This window comes from Gymnoscopelus braueri (assembly GCF_963280865.1).
Source record: "Gymnoscopelus braueri genome assembly, contig: SCAFFOLD_164, whole genome shotgun sequence".
Taxonomy (NCBI): domain Eukaryota; kingdom Metazoa; phylum Chordata; class Actinopteri; order Myctophiformes; family Myctophidae; genus Gymnoscopelus; species Gymnoscopelus braueri.
The window spans coordinates 53,700-77,434 of NW_027660942.1; the positions used below are offsets into that span (position 1 = coordinate 53,700).

General features: G+C 40.7%; 1 protein-coding gene across 1 annotated transcript in view; it reads left to right on the plus strand.

Moving 5' to 3' along the window:
• LOC308081030 (NACHT, LRR and PYD domains-containing protein 3-like) overlaps positions 1-23,735 on the plus strand; it is a 37,664-nt gene that overhangs the window by 9,414 nt on the left and 4,515 nt on the right. The window contains exons 6-12 of the mRNA XM_080457437.1: positions 3,329-3,421; positions 16,128-16,339; positions 16,538-18,077; positions 19,490-19,735; positions 20,084-20,257; positions 22,717-22,890; positions 23,466-23,512. Coding sequence (XP_080313563.1) covers positions 3,329-3,421; positions 16,128-16,339; positions 16,538-18,077; positions 19,490-19,735; positions 20,084-20,257; positions 22,717-22,890; positions 23,466-23,512 — 2,486 coding nt within the window. The remainder of the gene's footprint in view (positions 1-3,328; positions 3,422-16,127; positions 16,340-16,537; positions 18,078-19,489; positions 19,736-20,083; positions 20,258-22,716; positions 22,891-23,465; positions 23,513-23,735) is intronic.

A 23,735-nucleotide genomic window follows, 5' to 3' on the forward strand; every position in this document is an offset into this window, starting at 1 on the left:
GGCATGAGCAATCTCTGTGGGTCACTTGACGATAGGCCGCCCACAGCTACTTGAAATGTCAAGATGGCGGCCATTTTTCAATATGGCAAACACTTTGGTGAAGCAATTAATTTATATAATGGTTTATTTGGTGATACAAGCATGAAAATTGGCGCATGAGCAGTCTCTGTGGGTCACTTGACAATAGGCCACCGACAGCTACTTGAAAAGTCAAGATGGCGGCCATTTTTCAAGATGGCCAACACTTTAGTGGAGCAATTAAGTTATATAATGGTTTATTTGGTGATACAAGCATTAACATTGGCATGAGCAGTCTCTGTGGGTCACTTGACAATAGGCCACCCACAGCTACTTGAAATTTCAAGATGGCGGCCATTTTTCAAGATTTATTGGTTTATTTGATGATACAAGCATTACAATTGGCATGAGCAGTCTCTAAGGGTTGCTTGACAAGAAAACACTCCCAGCCACTTGAAATTTATATTTTCAAGATGGCCGCCCCCTGGATCCTCAAAAGATTCATTTTCTCATAGAAATGTATGTTTTTTTTTCATTAACACATTCCCTGCCAGAGGGTTTTTTTTATTTTACTTCCCCCAGTGCCAGTGTTTAAATTGTTTTTACACAGGAGCCGAGATACAGGATTTTAAAGTAATAAGTTAACCAAGGAGTGAATGGAGCTAGAAATCTTTGGATCGTGATATCTCTGGTTCTGTGTGGATAAATTGAAAAATGGTTATACTCGTGGATGGATTTTTTTGGCAGTAAACGGGTGTATTTTTCATCAACGGTTATACTCGTGATTGGCAGGTAAAGACGATTATACGATTATTATTATTATGCTAAAGAACAACTTTTAAGACATCACAATACAGTTGTGTTGATTTGTTGATCATAGATAGATTAGATAAGAGTGAATATCTGCACTACCAGGGCACACTGGTGATATATCACTGCTGTTAAACTCAGAGTGGGGTTCAATGTCAGCTAATTGAAAGTTAGTATCCCAAATGCTGTCTAATTTACCCCAAAACAGATAGATAGCCGCACCTGAATTGACAGGTTGTGCCAGCGTGGGAGAGCCGAGCCAAGGTTAATGGGGTTTTAGTTAACCGGATGGTGTACCGATCGCACAGGATTTAAATGGCATTGGATGAACGATCGGACTAAGTGTAGGGTTAAGGCACAAACTTAGTTGTATCCCATACATCAAAGTGCTTGGTAAAAGGTGGTAAAGGGATAAACCCTCGGCCTCACCAAGGAAAAACTAATTCAGCCGAGTTTATTCAACAGAGAGCACGATCGTACTGGTTATGATACCATTGCAAGAAATGTTCCATTATTTCATAAGATCAATGCTCTGCCTATCTTACTTAGTCCAACCCGACTAGATGAAGGTGATGGCATAGAAAGCACATTGACAAGAAACAGAGCAAAATATAATTCAAGCTGTAAACTTAGGTTCAACAACACAGAGCTGGAAAGGGCCCAAAAGAGAGCATCTGCTGCAGACACCGAAGATACCAAAGATATCCATGTCAAGAGGCCAAGAAGATCTAATGTATGACAGGTCCAGCGATGTCACAACTGTGAACGAGGCCAGGCTTGATCTCTTTGCCAGAAAGCAAAGACAATATGACTTGATCCCACCAACTCAAGCAGCACTCAAAGAGCATGCCAAACGTGCTTCTTATGAGGCTGGATACGTGTGGGGACAGGCATTGAAGCGACATCCACAAATGCCGAGCCCATCTGACTGGGGATGGGTGGAACGGGACGAGAAGTGGAAAGTCTTCTGGACTCCACTTCCACCTATTGCGGAGAGTTGTTGGGAGTTGACCAAATGTGGGTGCACCAAGGCATGTACTGGAAGGTGTAAGTGCTTCAGATATGGACTCAGTTTCACATGCCTATGTAGTTGCCCCTGCTAGAACCTATTTGCATTTGTTTATTTTGCCAGAGTTATTCCCCTGTTGTCCTCTGTGTTTTCAAGTGTAGGCCTATGGCTCGGCTTCCCCTCGCCACATCGGCGCATCATGTTTTACTTTTTATCTAGTCTATTACTGTGTAATTATTTCAGTAATTTTCAGTGTAATTTTCTGTTACTTTGTAACATTGCTTCCACTGCCTTCCACTGCCATATCTAACAGTGAAGCACATTTTCAGTTTAGTTCCTTAGTATCGTTTGTCATGGTTCCGTGGCTATTGCCATTTAGTATTAGCCATTGCTCATAATTTTGGAGCACTGTCCGTTCAGCACCACAACTGTGCTTATCAACACCACAACTGTGCTAATTTATTCATCTTATTTTTTGTTTCCCCACCCCTTAGTATTTATTTGACACATGTAATGGCTGTTAGTTTGAAAAAAAAAAAAATATATATATATATATATATATCCTCCCTTGTGACTGTTACCTTGTCGCGGTAAGGGAGCTTGTGTAGGCCTACCTCAGTGAACCCTGAGAGCTATGCCGGTGGGAGGCAACTCCTGACAGGTTTTACCAAACTGGACAGGTCGTGGGCGAGGAGTCAGACAAAACACAGTCAAGCAACCTCTCTTGACAGAGCTTTTTGAGGAACCCAATACATTTCTATGAGAAAAGGTATCATTTAAAGATCCACATGGCGGACGGCAGTCATCTTGAAATTTCAAGTGGCTGTGGGCGGTTTCTTGTCAAATGACCTTTTGAGACGGCGCATGGCAATTTTCATGCTTGTATCACCAACTAAATGATTTCTTAAGCTTAACTGCTCCACTAAGGTGGTGGCCATCTTGAAAAATGGCCGCCATCTTGAAATTTCAAGTAGCTGTGGGTGGCTTATTGTCAAGTGACCCACAGAGACTGCTCATGCCAATTTTCATGCTTGTATCACCAAATAAACCATCATATCACTTAACTGCCCACTAAGGTGTCGGCCATCTTGAAAAATGGCCACCATCTTGAAATTACAAATGCCTCAGACAATTTTATTGTCAAGTGACCCATGGAGACTGCTCATGCCAATTTTCACGCTTTTATCATCAACTGAAAGATTATGCCAGAAAAAAGCATTTATCCGAGAAAGGCCCAGTACAGTCGAAACACAATAAGGGGTAGAGCAGAGCAGAAAATTATCCAAGCTGAGATATGGAGAAAGGGCTTGCTGTTATTTTAGATACACCCCACATTACCACAACTTGACTTAAAGAAGTGTTTCATTTAACTTATGGGGTCATTTTAACATCTACTCAGGCTTTTGCGTGCACCACCAAGGAGTTCAGTTGCTTCACCATATTATAATATTTTATTTTTATATGGTGATGATTGTCCTCTGTTTCCATCAGGGTTCATCAGCAGAGACCAGACTCTGCTGCACCCAGCTGTGTCTCCATGAAGAGTGGCATTTCCATGAATCAGCCCCCTGCCTTCAAACAAAGGTTTGAATTTATCAGACAAATGATTGAAATACTAGTAATGGCCAGATGTGTAGAAATATATGCATTTACAAGATGCACCACGATGCAGAAATGTATCCATTACAAAATGCACCGCACATAGATCCCCCTACTGTATGCAGTCACATTTGCCAATTAGGCTACTTCCGGTAGCAACATTGCATACATGCTAGGCTAACACTACGGGAGATATGACAGACATGATATGACTAAGCACTCAGCAGATGTACTAGCTCACAGTTTGTCACAATGCCACTCGCTGTGAGCTTGTAGATCTGCTACTGTATGTATATTACACGCAACACATTTATAAAGTTGTAATGCACTGCAAGGACTGAACATTTTCACTATAGGAAGTCTCAGCCAATACCATTTATTTATTTTGATTACAATTTAATTTAATGTTAAGATTTCTTTTTTTATTATCCTAATTTAGAGTAGCCAATCATTTTAACCCCTTTTTCTCCCCGATTTAGTCATTATGCCAATTGATTCCTCCACACACACATTTCTGTGTTGTCACTGCTGTTGTATCCTTCTGACTCACCTGCCAGTGAGGAGCCCCCACCGGGAGGTCTACTCCTCCTGCCCAACACCCCCTGCTGACAGGTGCTGCCCAGCCTGTAGGAGTACGTGCAATGACCAATATCACCTTCCCCGCCCGGCTTCCCTCCCCCGAACACTGGGAACACACCAATTGTGTTCGCATAGACGCCCGACAAAGCCGGATGCACCACGGTGGATTTGAACCCACAACCTCCGTGGTGGTGGGCAGGGACTTTACTACTGCCACCCGAGGGGGCACAAGACATTTATTTTTGAAGGAAAATTATTATACACACATCACGTTCAAGCACTTTATACTATATAAAAAAGTTATTTACTGATAAACTGATGAAAAAGTAGCCATTAGCTACAGGTGAATCGTAATCAAATTGAATGGTGAGGCTTTTGAAGATTCACACCTCTAATTGGCTTACAGGCTTTCACATTATGACTTCTGAATTCAGTGGAAGGATATAAGACATGTACTTAAGTGATTCTTTTTTCTCTTCCACATCTCTTTACTGTTTTAGATAACTAAAAGTGTACATAGCAGTATATGATATTGCCAAACCGTTCAAGTGTCAGACCATCTGGTAAGATCCATATAGATGGATATAGTCCATAGAGTTGGTGAGGTGAGGTTTAGTTATTGTAGTTGGTACAAACCTCCAGGAGTCATGCACAAACACTGACTACTTTTAAGTCAAAGATAAAAACTGTTGTTCTCCCCTGTCTATTTTATTTTATTCCCAGCCTTCCTAAATCATCATTATCCTATAATTCTACAAAGCTCTGTCTGTGTGTACTGTACGTACGTCCCCAAAATCTCTTCTGTCCGGTTCTCCTCAGTGGCTGGAGCAATTGATCTGCATTTGCACACAGCCATTGACCATTACCATTACCATGCGCTTTCCCCAAATGTCAGCTGTTTATTAGCGTTTTTGTGTTCGCTGGCTCCCGGGTTGCCAAATCATGTGTGTGAAACAAGCGCCGGTGTTGCCCCATCTGTGAAACAAGCGGACCATCCGTGAAACAAGCGGACCATGACGCACTTTGGGTGCTCATATCCCCCGACGGGTATGGTCTAGTACTGATAAAAGTTTCTTTGGATGCAAAATGGTGAATTTTTAGCTCTGCTAGCATAGCAGTGTCACTAGTGAGGCCATGTTGGCCGGTCCTTACAACCATCTGTCCCTCCAGCACTTGGGTCCCAAACAACATATTCTATTGCCATAGAATTAGCTGCGGAACTCCATGTTCCCTGTCATTCCTCTAGTGCCAAGGCCAAAAATGTCAAAGTAGAAGAAATGACAGCCTTTCTCTTCCTGGAAAGTTAGTAAGCTGAAATACTGTAGAAGCCATTGGTCTTGCAATAATACAACATAAAAAAAATAAGTTTGAAATCTTGTTTGAAATTGGAGTACCTAACCTGCCTAGTAGTGCCTACCGATGATGTCACTGGTAGGCAGGTTTCTGAACTGTCCACAACTCTCGATCCCCAGTGAATAGACAGAAATGGTACGAAATCTTATAATGAGCATTAATCAGGACCAATTATATGAAGATAGGATAGGTGGTCCTTCAAGTAGAATGCAAGTGCAATTCATTCTTTATGGACTTTAAAATAAGATGAGGACACTGCCGTTTTGAATTGTTTTCAATGGAAACGCTGCATATTCATGCTGTGCTGGAAACACCAGCCTACTGTCAATCCTGCAAACAAGTTGTAATAAGTTGTGGAGGATGAAACAGCGAGACAGGAGACGTAGGCAAGTTGAGGTAGTTTACTTGAAACTTCACAGTGAAACTTCATTCACTGGGAGCAGCATAACAACCATACATTGAACCGGAAGTACCTATATCCCCTTGAGCCTCGCTCTTAAAGGAGAATTTTGGACTAAAGTTTTCTTACCTTTTCTATGACGTTATGATATCTTAGGATGAATGGTACAGTAGAAAAATGTCATAACTCCACCCTTGAGCCACCACAGCTTAAAAGGTGCGCGGATAGGCCTTAGGTTAGATCACATATTTTAATAGCTTTTTTTATTAATTTTTTTGGTGAGATCTGACGTTCATAGTGACAGAACATTGAAGATGTTCTCGAGATTTCAATCTCGTCTAGCGAGATTTTTTTTTTGTTGCATAGTGTTCTGTCACTATGAACGTCAGATCTAGAAAAAAAAAAAAAAAAAAAAAGCTTTGAAAATATGTGATCTAACCTAAGGCCTATCCGCGCACCTTTTAAGCTGTGGCGGCTCAGGGGTGGAGTTATGACATTTTTCTACTGTACCATTCCTCCTAAGATATCATAACGTCATAGAAAAGGTAAGAAAACTTTAGTCCAAAATTCCCCTTTAAAGGTACAAGCCCTCTTTGGTGAATGTCTCTCAATGTCTCTCGATGTGGATCACCACAAAGTTACATTTTGGGAAAAAGTAGTTAATATTATTACTCAAAACCATATAGTAATTAGTTATATTACTCGTTAATGGAGAAAGTAATAATATTTTTTACTTTATTTTACTTTAAATGTTTTACGTTACTTTTATCTCTAGATATTACCAACTCTATAATGAGAGTGGGCAGTTATGTATCACTATCTACTTATGGGTAATTGTCCTTGTTTTAACTGTATTCATTGCAACACTATGACTAGAGGCAACATAGTTTTGCACCCACATACAGGCAAGAAAATGGAAATACTAAATACATAGTATATCTGTTAAATATCCATGTGGAGTTCAGTATGCAATGTGGCTAAAACCAAGAGAGAGCTAAATATTAAGATACCTGAGCATTAACATCAACAACAAGGATGAGAAGTCAGTTTAATACAGTAGGACATGATATTTGTTCTTTGAGATTCCAAGGTATAGTGGATGTACAGCCTTTAAAGGCCGTACTTTTGTTAGCTTAGAAGTTTTATTGTTATTTCATTTTTGGGGTTATGTAATTGTTGCACATTTTTGTCTAATTTTTTTGTACTGCTTTGGCCTCGTCTTGGCCAGGTCTCACTTGTAAATGAGGTCCCAAACCTCGTGATTTCTCCTGGTTAAATAAAGGGTACATACTGTACATAAAGAGTGGTGGTGTGGTGACCTATAACTCTTGAACCGTAGGTCATACACTCAAAAGTATTTCCCCCTTGGATTTCTTGGATCATCACGGTTGCTACTATTCCTACAGATTTTGTCCAAACCTCACGCAATTAGGTACACCTTATGTCTGTTGCCATGTGATCAAGACGTATCTGTCAGATTTCTCATATTCCATTCCCATTGGCTATGATTGCCTTCGAAACATTGCAAGAGTGGCTCGTTTTGCACAAAATGCCACAAATCATGAACGCAGACACCAATTGCTGTGAATCTTGCACGGACACTCACAGTAGGCCCTGGGTAGGCAACCCGGCCTGGCGGAGACCCGTGCTCCAAGGAGCACACTTTTCTATATAATAATGTAATGAGGAAAAACAGTCCAATCTTATGTATTGTAATTCCAGCATAAATTAATTAATTAAATAATCACTCACAAAACACATTCATTAAATTCAGTCAAAGTCTTCATTCACTACATATGCAACAGTATATGAGTATGTACAGACAGGGATGTAAATGGGTTCTGGTTGGTGGAGGCATACAGTATTTGAAAAGGAAAAAAACAAATGCTGGTGAAAGTTATAGGTGTGAGATATGAAAAGTTTTTCATAAGAACACAATCATAGTTAACATCATTGTCTATCATCCATACTATGTTCAAGGGCTTCTGGAGAAACTAAAGTGCTAATCACTTCATGCTTGATTTAGCCGAATTTGTGAGTGAATTTAGATAATATTGAATGAGCCGTGAGAGGGATTGAAGAGAACCAGACGCTTTATGAAGAAAATAGATTATTAGAAATGTTTTTCAATCATTTTGGTAAACCATCCACTGCAAGTTCAGTCAATCACTGTACTTCAAGGCATTTCCCGGACCCTTGGTAAGGCTCCATCTTAATATTAGATTGTCAGAAAAATAATTTAGTTTAGAGAGTTAAGAGAAATTTTGACTTTCTGCATTTGTTTACCATATGGGTTACGATGATGAGGTGAACAATGACCAGTAAACTGAATGAGCTAACTATAGTTGATTATACCTCCAGTTTAATCAAACTATTGCTACGTTGAGAACAAAATAATAATTTATATGGACTTTAACATGATTTATTGCACAGATTATGTTTCAAGTGTCACACAACTTAATGTTTGCAATTCATTCTATTTTTTATTTGATCACAAGAGACGTTGTTGCGGACCTTTTTAAGTGAATATACAGTAATTATTTTAAATAAGACTGCTAATGAATTCTTTGGCTTTGTTTTCAAGGTCAATTTATTTTTGTTGTCTTGAATTCGTCTGCAACCTGTTCATCGAGATTGACTGCTCTAACGACACACTGACTGGAGAGCCACCCACGGGATCAGCCTGTAACTTGAAAGAGAAGGAAAGAGTTAATTTGTATCCTCTTTTACAGTGGTGAAGGATTACTTTTCTCATCTCTACACACTCTACACTGAACTTGTGTTGCACTAACTGTCTAATTGTTTACAACCAGTGGTGGAAACTAAAGTTACTAAGTACATTTACTCAAGTACTGTACTTGAGTAAATTTTCAGGTGCATTGACTTAATTGAATATTTGAATTATTTACGCGTTAAACTTATATTCCACTACATCTTGGAGGCAAATATGGTACTTTTTCATTTGACAGCTTTAGTTAGGCCTACTAGTTACTTATTTTATGATTATTTATACAAAACATACATTAACCACTTAAGCCCTATTTTATTCTTCGGCTATTTGAAAATAGCCGGTCTAGAAGCCCACACAAACGTTTGACAAATTTAGAACGATTTTAGTACTTTTATTTGGTATTGTTAGTATATTTTGGTGCCAATACATACAGTATGTACCTTTTTATTTTATTAAAATTGTGAATACAGGCCTTTTACTTGTGACTATTTTTATAATGTAATATTGCTACGTTTACATAAAACATCTGTGAAATTCTTCCACCACTGTTTACAGCAGAATGGAGTAAACCGCCATTCGTCCTGACTGAGTGAGATTTCAAGAGCATTTGCACTATTAATGTTTACATTGTGCCCAGTGAACTGATACAGTATGTGATTGATCCTTCTGAATTGAAGTGTTCAGATAAGTGTTTAGGAATTGGGTTTTAAATTGATTGTTTTATTTTGATAAGGTTGGTTTCACATAACTTTCACAATATTTTGGAGACTTTAGTATTCTTACATTCAAACTGTATATTTTGATACCATTACTTTTGTACTTTTACTTAAGTAACATTTTGAATACCGGCCTTTTACTTTACTGAAATGTGATTGATAATTTTGAATTGAATGTTTAGAAATTGGTTTAAATAGATTATTTTATTTTGATAAGATTGGTTTCATATCGATATTTTGAAGAGTTTCAACAAGAGTTGAGTACCAAAAATAAGAGCCTTGGGGCGCCCTAGTGGCTCAGCTGGTAGAGTACATAACGTTAAGGCTAAGTTCTTGCGCTGCGCAACTGACCCAGGTTCGAATCGGAACCAAGGCCCTTTGCTGCCTATCCTTTACTCTCTCCTGCCATTTCCTGTCTCTCTCTACTACTATCACTATAAAATGAAGGCTTGTAAATTCCCCCAAAAACATTACTCAACTTATAAGGTCCTTGGATCCATACTGACCAAGGAGTCTTCTATTCAATAATTGAAGCCCAGCCTGTCTGTATGCGGACTGCAAACTCATAAAACAGCAGTTGTCCAATTCTCTTCAAACTTGCTACAAAAATCACTGCATGGCTCTGGCATGACAACCATTTATTTATTTACCAGCTGTGTTTGATTGGCTCAGAAGCAGATTTGAACCGGAAACGCATGAAACCTTCACGTGTTAACTTTTCAGTTAAAATCTGTTATTGAACCTGTTGTGGTGTTTATTCTTTTTTCCATTAAATCATTGTTTTAACTTTTAAATCTAGTTAAGACTGTGCTTTCATTCTGTTGTGTAAACAGCATCCATCTCTACACAAATCTGGTATCTTCTGACCATCTGATCAATACGTTGTCATTCCTGTTCTTTCTAGTAGCTGTGTTAATACCAAGACATTAGTTAAATACCAAGACATTAGTTAAACTATGTGGCTGACTGTACGCTACCCATGCCTACCAAAATAAAAAATACCTGAAAGGCATTTCCATGAGTGATGGTATTTTTCTGTTTAAATAAAATGCTCCTATTTTTTCATATTTAGTCCCACTAGTGAAAGAATGGGACTGTGAAGATGGATTTATTTAGCCTGGTAAAGCCCCTCCCTCCGGAATTCTCATTTCCATTTGATTTCAGGAGTGAGTCTGGCCTGAAGGCTTATCTGGGCGTTTCTTGCTCGTCCACCAAATGGACTCTCCAATCAGCGTCCTCGCTCATTGTTTTGTGATTGACAGCGGAGGTAGGCCAATCAGGTGGAACCCGAGTGGTTCACACATCATTAATCAATATGTCACAGGGAAAATGGCATTCCAGGGAAATTGACAGGGGAGCGCTTGTTTTATAGGCACGGGGCGGTGCTGCGAGGCGGGGCTTTGATGCGAGGACGACGACCACAACAACAACATACTAACCAGGAAGCTACGCTAGGGGAACGCTGAAAATAAAATGGATAATATGAGAGAAATACTCAAGTAAAGTACGAATACCTCAAAATTGTACTTGAGTAAATCTACTTTGTTACTTTGCACCACTAGTACAAGCCTCAGTGGCGCACTTCGATAATCATTGGACTCCCCACCCACTACCACTGGGAGCCGGGGTTTGACTCCAGCTTGGGACATTACTTTTTCAAACAACCGCGGACTACTTTTTTTTCGCTGATAAAGTATAGTTTTGGACCATGACGGTAGGCGCTCCGACTTAGCAGACCTTGAGGCCGAGGAGTCGCGCCCGAGCGCCTCCAGGCGCGAGTGCCCGCGACGACCGGCCGATGGTCTGCTAGTCGACTTAAGCGCCGTCCGAGTTATGTACCGATAGGCACAGAATCGTAAATGATGTTGTGTGGGGACTGCGTTTGCCCCAAGTGCCACTCACTGCACTAACATAGCCCGCCAGGCCCGCCCCCTGGAGTGTGTGTGTGTGTGTGTGTGTGTGTGTGTGTGTGTGTGTGTGTGTGTGTGTGTGTGTGTGTGTGTACACGCGCACGTGTGCGCATGCGTGTGTGCGTGCTGGTTTGTGCATGCGTGCGTGTGTGGTGTGGGGCTCATGTCTGGCTTGCATTGCCCTCTAGCGTTGATTCTACAGAATTGCATGAGGGGCATGAAAACAAGCGTACCCCTTTCAATTTCCCTGGAATGCCATTTTCCCTGTAACAAATACACCTTTCATACAAGCTGCTCGTTAACATCAGAGACAAACCAATTACTCCTGGTGATAATCACTGCAGCCTAAAGTGGCTTAATTGGACATCAAAGGGCCACTTGGACATCAAAGCTACATTACTCCCGCCCAGCTCCAGCCCACAGCCAAAAATCCAAACAGGCCAGACTCACTCCTGAAATAAAATACAAATGAGATTTCTGGAGGGAGGGTTTACCAGGCTAGGATTTATTGATCAGATCAATTACATTTGGTCTGTTAAGGTGTAAGGACAATAGGACCCTCTAATGGCTGCTAGTGGGGCTGTTAGATTATTGTATTACACCTGTCATTATTATTTATATCACACCTCCTGGCTTCACTGCTTACAGAAACGACAGAGATGGACTGAGCGGTAAGCAGTGCGGGGGGGAGTTTGTGCCTTGATCAATAACAACTGGTGCAAAGATGTTAAAGTCCTGGACAGCCTCTGCTCACCAGACCTTGAACTTTTGATGATAGCCTGCCGTCCTTTCTATCTACCACGCGACTTTAGCATTATATAGTTTCGCTGTTTACATCCATCCTGGAGCCAACAAGGACACAGCAATGAGCGAAAAGCGGATTGCGCAATCATATGCTTAGGCGACTTCAACCGGAATGATCTAAGAAAGTTTTTCCTAAATTCCACCAGCATGTCACCTGCAGCACCCGCGGTGACAATATTCTTGACTACTGCTACACACCCTTCAAAGATGGATACAAAGCTCTCCGCCGTCCACCGCTTGGAAGCTCTGACTACTATTCGATCCAGCTGCTACCGGCCTACAAAGGCTTAAAAGGGAGCCAGTCGTTGAGAAGGAGGTCCGAACCTGGTCTGAGGACACAGACGCTATGCTACAATCCTGTTTTTACCAGATTAGTCTCGGAAACCCATGCCTTTTTTTTTTGTTACAAAAGAAAAAAGGCTGGGGGAACCATGCTGGAACGGTGGTTTCGGAGTTGGAGTGAACCTTGTTATCTCCTAACCAATCAGAGTGCAGAGGGGCGTCGCTCTAAATTTGGTGACGTCAGCGTGTTCCGTGCACAGGCCGGGGGGGGGGGGGGGGAGGGGAGGGGAGGCGGGGACATAGATTGGTGAAGCAATAGGAAGCGGCGCTGGAATCCAACGGCCTGGGTTTGGATCCGCCCTTCAAGACCATCGATAGGGCTCGCTCTTTCAGTCTATTAACAGACTGACTGGGGGATGTTTAAGGACGCCACTGGGAGTAATGTCAATGAACTCTCAGACTCAGTCACTGGTTTTATCAGCAAGTGCATAGACGACATAGTTCCAAAAAAGACAGTTTGGATTTATCCCAATCAGAAACCCTGGATCGACTGGATTCACCCGGCTGCCGTCAGACTGCTGAACAAGGCATGAGCCTTGTTCAGCAGCCTGATGACAGGCAGTGTCGGCAGACTGATCTCAGACCTTTGCTCTTCCTTGGTCCTACCTGTGGATTATACCAGGGACAAGTGACTTGGATTTAGCTCTCCCTTGGACCTACCTGTGGATTATATCAGGGACAAGTGACTTGACTTTTGTCTTTGTTCTTCCTCATGGAGGATTATACCAGTGTCAGTCTACTTTATGTGGATTATGCGGTCGTCACAAACTGACATTTTGCACCTTAATCCCATGCACTGACCTTTGTCGTCTTTTTTTGTGTTTTTCTTGCACCTTAGCTAACGTCCATAAGTATATCATGCACAGTATACCTCTGCTGCCATGATCACGCACCTTTTATATCTTTATTATCTTATCCCAGGAACCATGTATGTATATGTAGATAACTTGTTTTTTGTTCTCTTGTTTGATCTCCTTTGCCCCTTGCCCCCCCCCCCTTCTTTTTCCCTCGAAAACGAATTTCACCCACTTTTTTACTTCTGTAAACCTGTGATGTGAAATAAAGCTGATTCTGATGTTCAAAGTCCAATGTGGTACCTGGTGATAGACAGATTGTCCAAGGTGTACTGGATCCATGGCTTGGGATAGGCGTCTTTAATAGTTTGCTCCCTTACGGACCTGTAATCGACACACAGGCATGAGCTCTGGTCCTTCTTTTGCAGCATTATGATTGGCACATCTCAGCTGCTATTACTGGGATGAGAGATGCACCGATTAATCGGCCGCCGATTAAAAAAGCCGGTTTTAGGTCAAACCGGCTGGATCGGTGCTCGGCCGGTCACTGTCATAAATTCCGATTTTATGCTGGTCAAATTGATACTGCATGCTGCTGCGCAGCAACAGCTGATCAAATCATGCGAGTCTTGGTAAACATTAACAAGAAGTGACAGCCTACAGATGGTGCTGATTACCTTTGAAATATAAGGATACATATATCGAATATATATATTATGGAATATATTATATATTCCATAATGCTGCGCACAGTTATAGCCTAGTCAATGCTGTGACTGTCGGTCGGTCCATCACTGAGAGTTTAAAGGCAGTAAGTGCGTCACCAGGCTGCTCAGACGGTCCATGCAGTTGAAGTTAGTTTCACTTTCAGTGACAGACAACAGCATTGCAAAAACTGCCTAAAGCATCCCTTTTATTTTAGCCAGTTCCAAAGAAAAATCACCCCCCTGTCTCTCTTTGCATAAGTTGTTGAAAAGACGGTACAACTTAGGCACGGACGGGGTGTGTGTGTGTGTGTGTGTGTGTGTGTGTGTGTGTGTGTGTGTGTGTGTGTGTGTGTGTGTGTGTGTGTGTGTGTGTGTGTGTGTGTGTGTGTGTGCGCGTGGTGTGTGTGTGTGTGTGTGTGTGCCCAGTAGACCGTAGCTGCTCCTACCTGCAGGGTTGCTTTTTGTTCCAAATAAATTACTAGGCGCCATCTAAAAAGTCCTTATAGTGTGGCAGATAATGGCAATAATCGTTCACTTCCGGATACAAGCGCCAACATTGGTACTCATACTCCTTGGGTAGTACTGTTTTGATAAAACCCGTTAGCCACCTGAAAATTCAAGATGACGGCCATTTTTCAAGATGACCGCCATTGAATATACAGTAATATTACATTTCCCAACAAAATCACATAGATACAAGCGCCAAAATTGGCAAACATACTCCTTGGGTATTGCTCTTTTGATAAAAAACATGTTAGCCACCCAAAGATTTTAAGATGGTGGCCATTTTTCAAGATGGCCACCATTGAATATACAGTCATTCGCAGTAATTTCACAATAAAATGTCATAGATATGCACCAAAATTGGCACACACACTCTTTGGGTATTGCTCTTTTGATGAAACCTGTTACCCATGTAAAAATCCAAGATGGTGACTATTTTTTTCAAGATGGCCACCACCTTAGCGGAGCAGATGGTGATATAATCTTTCAGGTTGTGATACAAGGATGATATTTGACACAAATACTCTTCAAGGTCCACTCTTGTGAAAAGGGGAGCAGGCCACCCTAACAATTCAAAATGGCTGCCATTTTCCAAGATGACTTCCAGGAGTTGTACCATTATGTCTTATATAGCTTATTATAATAGAGTGAATGTCATTGCACAACCAGGGCACAATGATGGCATCACTGCTGTGTAACTCAGCATGGGTGTCAGCTGATCTAGTTTGTACTAATACTGTAGTAATAGTATATCTTATCAGTGTCCCAAATGCTGTCTAACAGCCCCGGTCAATTAGCTAGTAATAGTTAGTAGATGTAGTTAGATAGCCGTGCCTGAATTGACAGGGTGTGCCAGCGCGGGAGAGCCGAGCCAAGGGTAAACAGGGCTATTCATGACTTGTGCATGTATACTTACCCGGAAGGTGTACAGATCACACGGGACTTAAATGGCACTGGATGAATGATCGGGCTAGGTGTAGGTCACCCGAACCTAGTTGTATCCCATACCTGAATGTGCGGTATCACTTTGATTAAGTTGGTAAAAGGATAGCCCCTCGGCCTTAATCAGAAATCAATCCACAAAAAATGGCAAACGCAAATCCAATGGGTTGTGTGTGTGTGTGTGTGTGTGTGTGTGTGTGTGTGTGTGTGTGTGTGTGTGTGTGTGTGTGTGTGTGTGTGTGTGTGTGTGTGTGTGTGTGTGTGTGTGTGTGTTTCTCCCAGTAGACCGTAGCTGCTCCTACCTGCAGGGTTGCTTTTTGTTCCAAATAAATTACTAGGCGCCATCTGAAAAGTCCTTAATGCTGTAAGCAGCTTCCAACAACAACTCAAAAAGACGATAGTTAGTTGTTTATTTCTTAGACAGAAAATCGGTATCGGTAAAACCGGTATTGGCAGGTCAGACTTTTAAAAAATCGGTTATTGGTATCGGCCAAGGATTTTTCAATCGGTGCATCTGACTGCAACTGCTGGTCTGCTGCAGCTTGTTTTTCACTGGCCATTCTGTGGGGTGGTCATTTCATAGGTGGCCCAGGGATAGTCTGGATATTGTGTTTTTGTGTCTCCTTAATAGGAGACATACTTCCATGTTGTCAGACTAGTATCATGCTGTATTTGCTATTACAGCTCTGTAACTTCACAATAGCCTGAGCCCACATTTGGAGTGATATTAGGTTTTTCAGCTATCAGTTCTCAACAAAAAAAAATGCCAACATGTGGTATCCTTTAAAGATAACAACTCAACCCTGTCATGTTTCCTCACAGAAAGAGCATGTTTCCTCAGAGAAACACTTCCCCGAATGAACACGTTTTTTTCTTCTTCTTTTTATCAAAACTATATGCTTTCTTCAGTGATAGGCTACCTACGGACCTGTCCTGTTGTGACAAGTGTCAGGAGGTTCTGAGGGATCCAGTCACAACTACCTGTGGACACAGGTTCTGCAGAGAGTGTATCACCTCATACCGGGACCAGCCTGGACCAACAGGAGACAGCGCCTGTCCCAAGTGTGGCAAAAAACCTAGAAAAGAACCTGAAGTCAGTGGAAAGACAGATACAGACACAGGTAATACAGACTATGGGGCTTGTATTTTACTTTGTTCAATTAACCTAAATTGGGTTAAAAGGCTAGTTCATCTTACAATAAAAACAAAGAAGTGTGTCTTTTCTGTTCTATATTGAAATGTCACAAATGATGAGCTAGTCTTTAGGGAGTGTTCCGTTTAACTGTTAATAAAAATTATGATTCATGTGGTTCTTTCAGGATACAGTAATGTCCAGAAAGTCAAACTGACTTTCAAAGAAGCAACAAAGAAAAGATTTTCATCAACGCATGAAGGTAACGGCAAACAAAAGAGCTTGTTGAGCAGTATTTACACAAAGCTGTATATCACCCCAGAAGAGAGTGAAGACTTCTCTGAAGAGCATGAACTCAGACAAATCACAAGAAATATGAGGGGGCTGCTCTCGCCAGAAATCTCTCTCAATGACATCTTCAAACCTGTGCCTGGCCAAGAAAACCAACACCAAAGACTTACAAAGGGCATCGGCGGCATTGGGAAATCGTTCACCGTGCAAAAGTTTGCTCTGGACTGGGCTGAAGAGAAGGCCAACAACGATATAGACTTTGTCTTTGTTCTTGCTTTCAGAGAGATCAACATGTTCGAAGGACAGATCAATCTAAACAAACTCCTGATGGAATTCCACCCCACGCTAAAGGAACTGAGTGACCCACTGGAATACACCAAATCCAAGGTGGCCATTGTCTTGGATGGACTGGATGAAAGCAGGCTCACCCTCTTCCTCAGCAATGAGGAAGTCACATCAGTGACCCAGGAAGCATCAGTGGATGTGTTGTTGACCAGTCTCATCAAAGGGAAGCTGCTTCCATCTGCCCGCCTCTGGATAACATCCCGCCCTGCTGCAGCCAATCAGATCCCTGCTCAATACCTGGTGACAGAGATAAGAGGCTTCAACGACCCAGAGAAGGAAGAGTACTTCAAAAACAAGTTTGCAGAAAAGCCAGATCTCGCTGATCATGTCATCTCCAACATGAAGTCTTCACAGACCCTATGCAGTATGTGCCACATTCCAATCTTCTGCTGGATTTTTGCTGAATTATTCCATGATGAAACATTTGTGGATGGAGGAAAGCCGAAAATCTATGAGGCCCTGACAGAGATGATGTCACACTACCTGCTGGTCCAGACCAGGCGGAGAAACAAGAAATACGACCAGAAGATAGAAGGGGACATGGAAACGCTCCTGAAATCCCACAGAGAGCAACTCCTAGGCCTTGGCAGACTGGCATTTGAGCAACTCAAAAAGAACAGCCTCATTTTCTATGAGAAAGATTTTGAAGAATGCAATGTTGACATCACAGAGGCATCTATCTACTCCGGATTCTGTGCCATTCTTAAGGAGGAGCGAGTCATTGTCCAAAACAAAAAAGTATTCAGCTTTGTACACCTGACTGTTCAAGAGTTCTTCGCCGCACTCTATGTCTACGACTGCTTCATCAACAAGAAGAACACAGAGGCAATCTGCTCTTTCCTCGGGCAGGAGAAGACTTGCCCGAGCACTCTGCTGGACCTGCTGAAGATGACCATCAACAAGGTGTTGGAGAGCAAGAATGGACAGTTTGACTTCTTCCTACGCTTCCTCCTTGGTCTCACCTGCGAGTCCAACCGTGAAGTTCTGTCAGGCCTGCTGACAACTCCAGAAGAAGGAACGAGCTCTGAAAATACCAGAAAGAAAATCCTCACCTACCTGAAGACCCGAAGGAAGGGACTATCTCCGGACAGGTAAACATAGATTTTATCTTCTAAATGGAAAGTTTTGCCGTCCATTCAAAAAGAGATCCTGTCCATATAATTGTCCACTGTAAATTAAAAACATATCTCTGTACACACATACATCCTAAAACTACTTTAACATTGAAGTGTGTTCCCAATCAACACCAGATCAGGGAAGGTTAAGGTTATTGCCTTTTTTCTTTCTTTCTTTTTTACCACTCCATCTTTACTAAAGACGTCTGTTGGAACTCTGGACTAGCTTTACAATCAGAAACCAGGTCTATGAAAACAAGCCGCGCATAAAAAGAAAGCAAGCTGGTATACATGACTGAGTCATGTCATGTTGTTATGATGGTGAAAACTCACCTCTTCAGGAAACACTACCCTTCCTCTCTGCCTGACCTACTTGTTGTTAACTAGTTGTACGAACGCTTGTTTTCTATTGCTGTATTGTTTATTGGATTATTGGATTGTTTATTGGATCTTGTTTAGTCGATCCACTTATTTGTTTTAGCTCATGCTCATTTGATTTAGCTATTTTGTCTCATCTGTTTAAGGAAATAGGTAGCTGATATATTGCACTTTTACCTTAGCGCTAGGTATACTCTTGGTTGCTTGTTTTTGCAGAAAATGCACTAAAGACTTCTGGTGATTAGTAGTTTTCGTTCCCTACCTATGTTGAATACACTTATTGTAAGTCGCTTTGGATAAAAGCGTCTGCTAAATGACTGTAATGTAATGTAATGTAATGTTCAGAAACCAAACATGAAAGACCTGGTCTTGATTGATTGAATACTTTATTAACACGTTTGTTAACAGTACAGTAGGCCTGACCTCGACTAAGTCGACTAGTCGACTGGTTAGTCGCGGGGGGTCCGAGTCGACTAAGTGTCTCTTAGTCGACTCTAGTCGAAAAATGTATTGGTATTGTTTGTGTTGGAGCGCCTCCGTGCGGCTGCAGAGTTCATGTGCAACCTCTTCCAGAGAGAGATAGAGACACTAGAAACTCTGCTGGAGACAAAACAAACTGTGTAGACTTGGCCCTTTGAAAAGAAATGTATTTTGGCCTAAAAAAAAAAAAAAGATATATATATTTTTTTTGTATTAGTCGACTGCCAGTCGACTATTGGCAATTAGTCGCCAATTAGAGTCGACTAAACAAATCCTTTGTCGGGGACAGGCCTACAGTACAGGTAGTACAGTCAAATGTTATGCTAAAAGGATACACAAAAAGCCCAAGGGCGCTTGTTTCCATACAGTATATCCACCATAATTCTTGTTGTTCTAGGTGCTTACAAAAAGCAACAATGGGCATGCATGAATTGAGGAGTAAATTAATAATTTCTCCAAATGCTCTATTTTACATAGCTACATGGTTCCACATAAACTCTTGGCTGAAATCCTGTTATTATTGTATGCAGTTGCATCAACTTGTTCCAGTGCATGGTGGAGATGAGAGACAACGAAGTGAAAGATGAGATTGAGGCGTTCCTGAAGTTGAAGGACCGTTCAGAGACAGAGTTGTCTCCCTTGCACTGCTCAGCCCTGGCCTACGCTCTGCAGGTATCCAAAGAGCAACTGGAGGAGTTTGACCTGGGCAGTTACAACACGTCAGAACGCGGCAGAATGAGACTTATTCCAGCTGTGACCTGCAGCATAAAGGCTTCGTGAGTTTCGCTGGGTCATTATAACTGTTTTCTACATTTTATTATTTACAAATATAATATTTCTAAAAAGGTATTAAAATACAGTTGGGTATTAGTCACTGAAAATCTGTGCTGTATTTTGTTGTATTCATTATAGATTTAGATTTCCAGTACATTCCAAGATCACAGACACTGGAACCCTAAAAATCACAGCTATGTTAATCCTAGAAGAACCTGGTTGAGGGTAGCAACTAGAGACAAAAGGTTTTTTAGAAAGCTAGTTCTTCTATAAAAATGTTCACAGTCACATTATTATAATTTGGTGAATAACCTGATCACTTATATCTAAATATCGAATTCTGTTGACAGACTAGCTGAGTGTAACCTCAGTGAAGAACTGGTTAGGGTGTTGGCTCCGTCTCTCACATTCCCATATTCTACACTGAGAGAGTTGAACTTGAGCGACAGTGATCTGCTGGACTCAGGAGTGGACGTCCTCACTGCTGAACTGAAGAGCCCAAAATGTAAACTGATGGTATTGAGGTACTTAACCTATAAACAGTTTCATCCAAATGCTCTAATGTTGCTTGGCAATGAGCTAAAACCCTTGGAGGCATCCAGTCAGGCTGTTAGTTGGTTAATAAAGGTCAAGTACATTTGTACATACCAATAATTTGTGGTCTTTACATAACCCTTAGAAGCAGTAGAAAGCTCTATTATCTTGCAGTTCAAATATTGATCCCCAGCTTTGGAATGACCTCCCCGGTGATGCTTGAAACGGATGCTTGAAATACTTTATTATTAAAGTCATACTGTGTAACATGCACTTTAAGAAGTATTTTTGGTGAAGCGACGCCTCTGGCGACATCCTGGTCATTACAGCATTTATCTATCTATACAGAGCCTACCACTCCATAAGGTAAAAAAAATCCAAGAAAAATATTGAATGGGAATGCAACAACGTTTCAGTCTAAGATAACCTGATGAAGGTCTAATAGTCCTAAGAAATCCTAGTTGCGGAAATATGTTTAACTGGCATCAATCCAAAATGGCTGCCAATTATTGTCAGAAAGACATATAAAATTATGGTAACATAATTTATTTCTTCACAGACCATTTCTATGAAGTCACCAGGACAACATACTAAAAGTCCTAAGAAATCCTAATTGCGGAAATATATTTAATTGGCATCAATCGAAAATGGCCGGCAATTATTGTCAAAAAGCCATATAAAATGATGGTGAGTCTCATCATCGTCTGAGATTTCAATTGACTTCCAAATACATTTTGAGGTGAGGAATTCAGATTAAAAAAAAAATTAAAACACTTTTGCCATTTTTGAACCAATATAATAGAACTACCGGATGTTATTACCAGATAGTCTAGCAAACTAGCATTTCACATCAAAGTAATTGTAACAGAATTTTTTTCACCATACATCATTTCTAGAGGTGTCCAGAACACTTTACTAAAAGTCCTAAGAAATCCATTTGTGGAAATATGTTTAATTGGCATCAATCCAAGATGTCCACCAATTATTGTCAAAAAGCCATATAAAGATGCACATTATGCCAAAAAAAACATGGGACTTCAGTCAGGGTATTTTTATCTGAATTCCTCACCTCAAAATGTATTTTGAAGTCCATTGAAATCTCAGACGAATGAAAATCGAACTCTATATAATAAAATCAGACTTTATATAATAATCAATTCAACAAGTCGAGTTTGCAGAGTGAGAATACTGCCGTCAGTGCCGTGGCATGAAAATGGATTGTGGGAGATGCATATATTGTTGGATGGCCTCTCACATTATCATACTTTCCTCCATTTGAATGACTGGCCTTTACAGCTAACTAGCTAAACTAACAGCTGACCAACAAACAACAGAATGGAAGTTGGAACTTCATTGTCTATATTGGTTATACATTCATTTAATATTGGGATCACAAGGCAATTCTACTGGGATAATTGTTTATGACAACTCAAAGGCCTACAGTCCAGACTTATTATTATACACATTGCAACAAAGGCTTTAGTAAAATAGCCAGTGATATTGGTATTTGGAAAGTGTGTATACAGACCTTTTTAACACATTCCATGCCAGCATTTAATCTCATAATGTACTCACCAGTGCCAGCGTTTTATTGTTGTTTTTTTGTTTTTTTCACGTCGCCACAGACCTCGTTAAATTCCTTAAGATCGAGCGTTAAACTGTTTGTAAACACACCGGCGATCCGTCTGAGTCGACCAGCGAAAACCGCTTCGAAAACCGATCCGCCATCTTGTAGTTACAACGGTTTATGTTAAAACAGCGATCAGCGACGAGAAAAACTACAACCGAGATTTTGTGTCCGGTTTAGAGTGGAAGTGGATGGGATCCGGAATTTCCGGATCCCGGATCATTCCGTTTCCGGTGGTGCTACAATGAAATGTGTCGTACCGAACGAGGCCTACAATGCAATGTGAACCTGTGAGTGAAAAAAGAAAAGAAAAGACCACTTCGCGTAGATCTACGCGACTGGCACTCTGCGCAATTAAGTAGGTTCGCGTAGATATACGCGACTGGCACTCTTGGCATACAAATAATTGCTCTAAATATTCTTGAAATTATACATTGATTGATAACATTTTAGAGTCATAAGCACAACTATACTCCCCCAGCAAAACACAGCATCCCTTTGCTTTGATGATGTTGCACTCTGTTCATGGCACAAACACATAATGGATTGATTATTTACTCTACGTCTTTTAAATGGAAGCAGCATTGCTATGCATGGCTGTTCTATACTTTTCTATTTCTATGGTATTATGTGTGCAATACTGGCTAAAGAGCAACTAACTCCTCAAAGTCAAACTCCTCATTAACTGGGCATGTGTTCTGTCACATAATATCTGATTGTGAGAAATCAATACAGAGTGTATCAGTATCTATATACATTCGTTTTGTAACAAAATGTATAATAACTTTAAATGTAACTTTACATTATTTAAACTTTTTGTAGCCTGTCAGGCTGTCAGGTCACAGAGAACGGCTGTCAACATCTGGCCTCCGCTCTGAGAGACAACCCCTCCCATCTGAAAGAGCTTGACCTGAGCTACAATCACATTGGAAAGGAAGGAGAAACGATTCTCTCTGCCCTGAAGAATGACCCACATTTCAGCCTCACTCAACTCAAGTAAACTTTTACTCTAATTATTAGATTACAATCAGAGACATATACTTTATATACTTTACAGATTCAAGGTAATTTACAGTGAAGTACAATTTAATATAATCTAAATGTAATTTAAATTAAATTATAATACAATGTACATTTCTATTCCTCAAATATTTGATATTATTATATAATAATCAATTCTTGATCTTACTTTTAATGATTAACCATAAGGTTTTTCATACCATTTCATCATATCTATTACATATATGTACTATTATTTTATACTTTATTACAGATATGTTGTATGTAGATAAGTTGTGAATATTACCAATTTTTTAAGTCAAACTTTGTTTCGCTGTCTGAAATGTAACAATTGAATAAGGTTCAAGGTTCAAGATGTTCTTTTTCACTGAGTTGATTCCCTCTGAGACCACCTGTATTGCCCAATAGATCAGAGCATAGTGCATAAACTGCCTCAGGTGATGTTCTATGATTAAAATAACTAACAACAATAACTCTGCAGCCCTGTACCTGTATAGCACTGGTCTAAGTTGAGTATTTAAGGATGTTTTTAAATGTGTTTTTCTCCACAGTGTGGACTGTGGAGGAGTCCACCGCATTAGGCCAGGCTTTAAGAAATGTAAGTATCCATCCATGGAAACCTAACTGTATCTGTAACATTAAACAATCAGACAACTGGACATTTAACAATAGACAATTGAATATTTAACAATGGAATCTGTGATTCCATTGCAGTCAACTTTGCAGAAAGAATTGACACATATATAACTGTTGTGCAAAGTGCTATCTATCAGGTACCTCATATCCTGAACAAATGGATTCAAGGGTAAAGCTAAAATGTG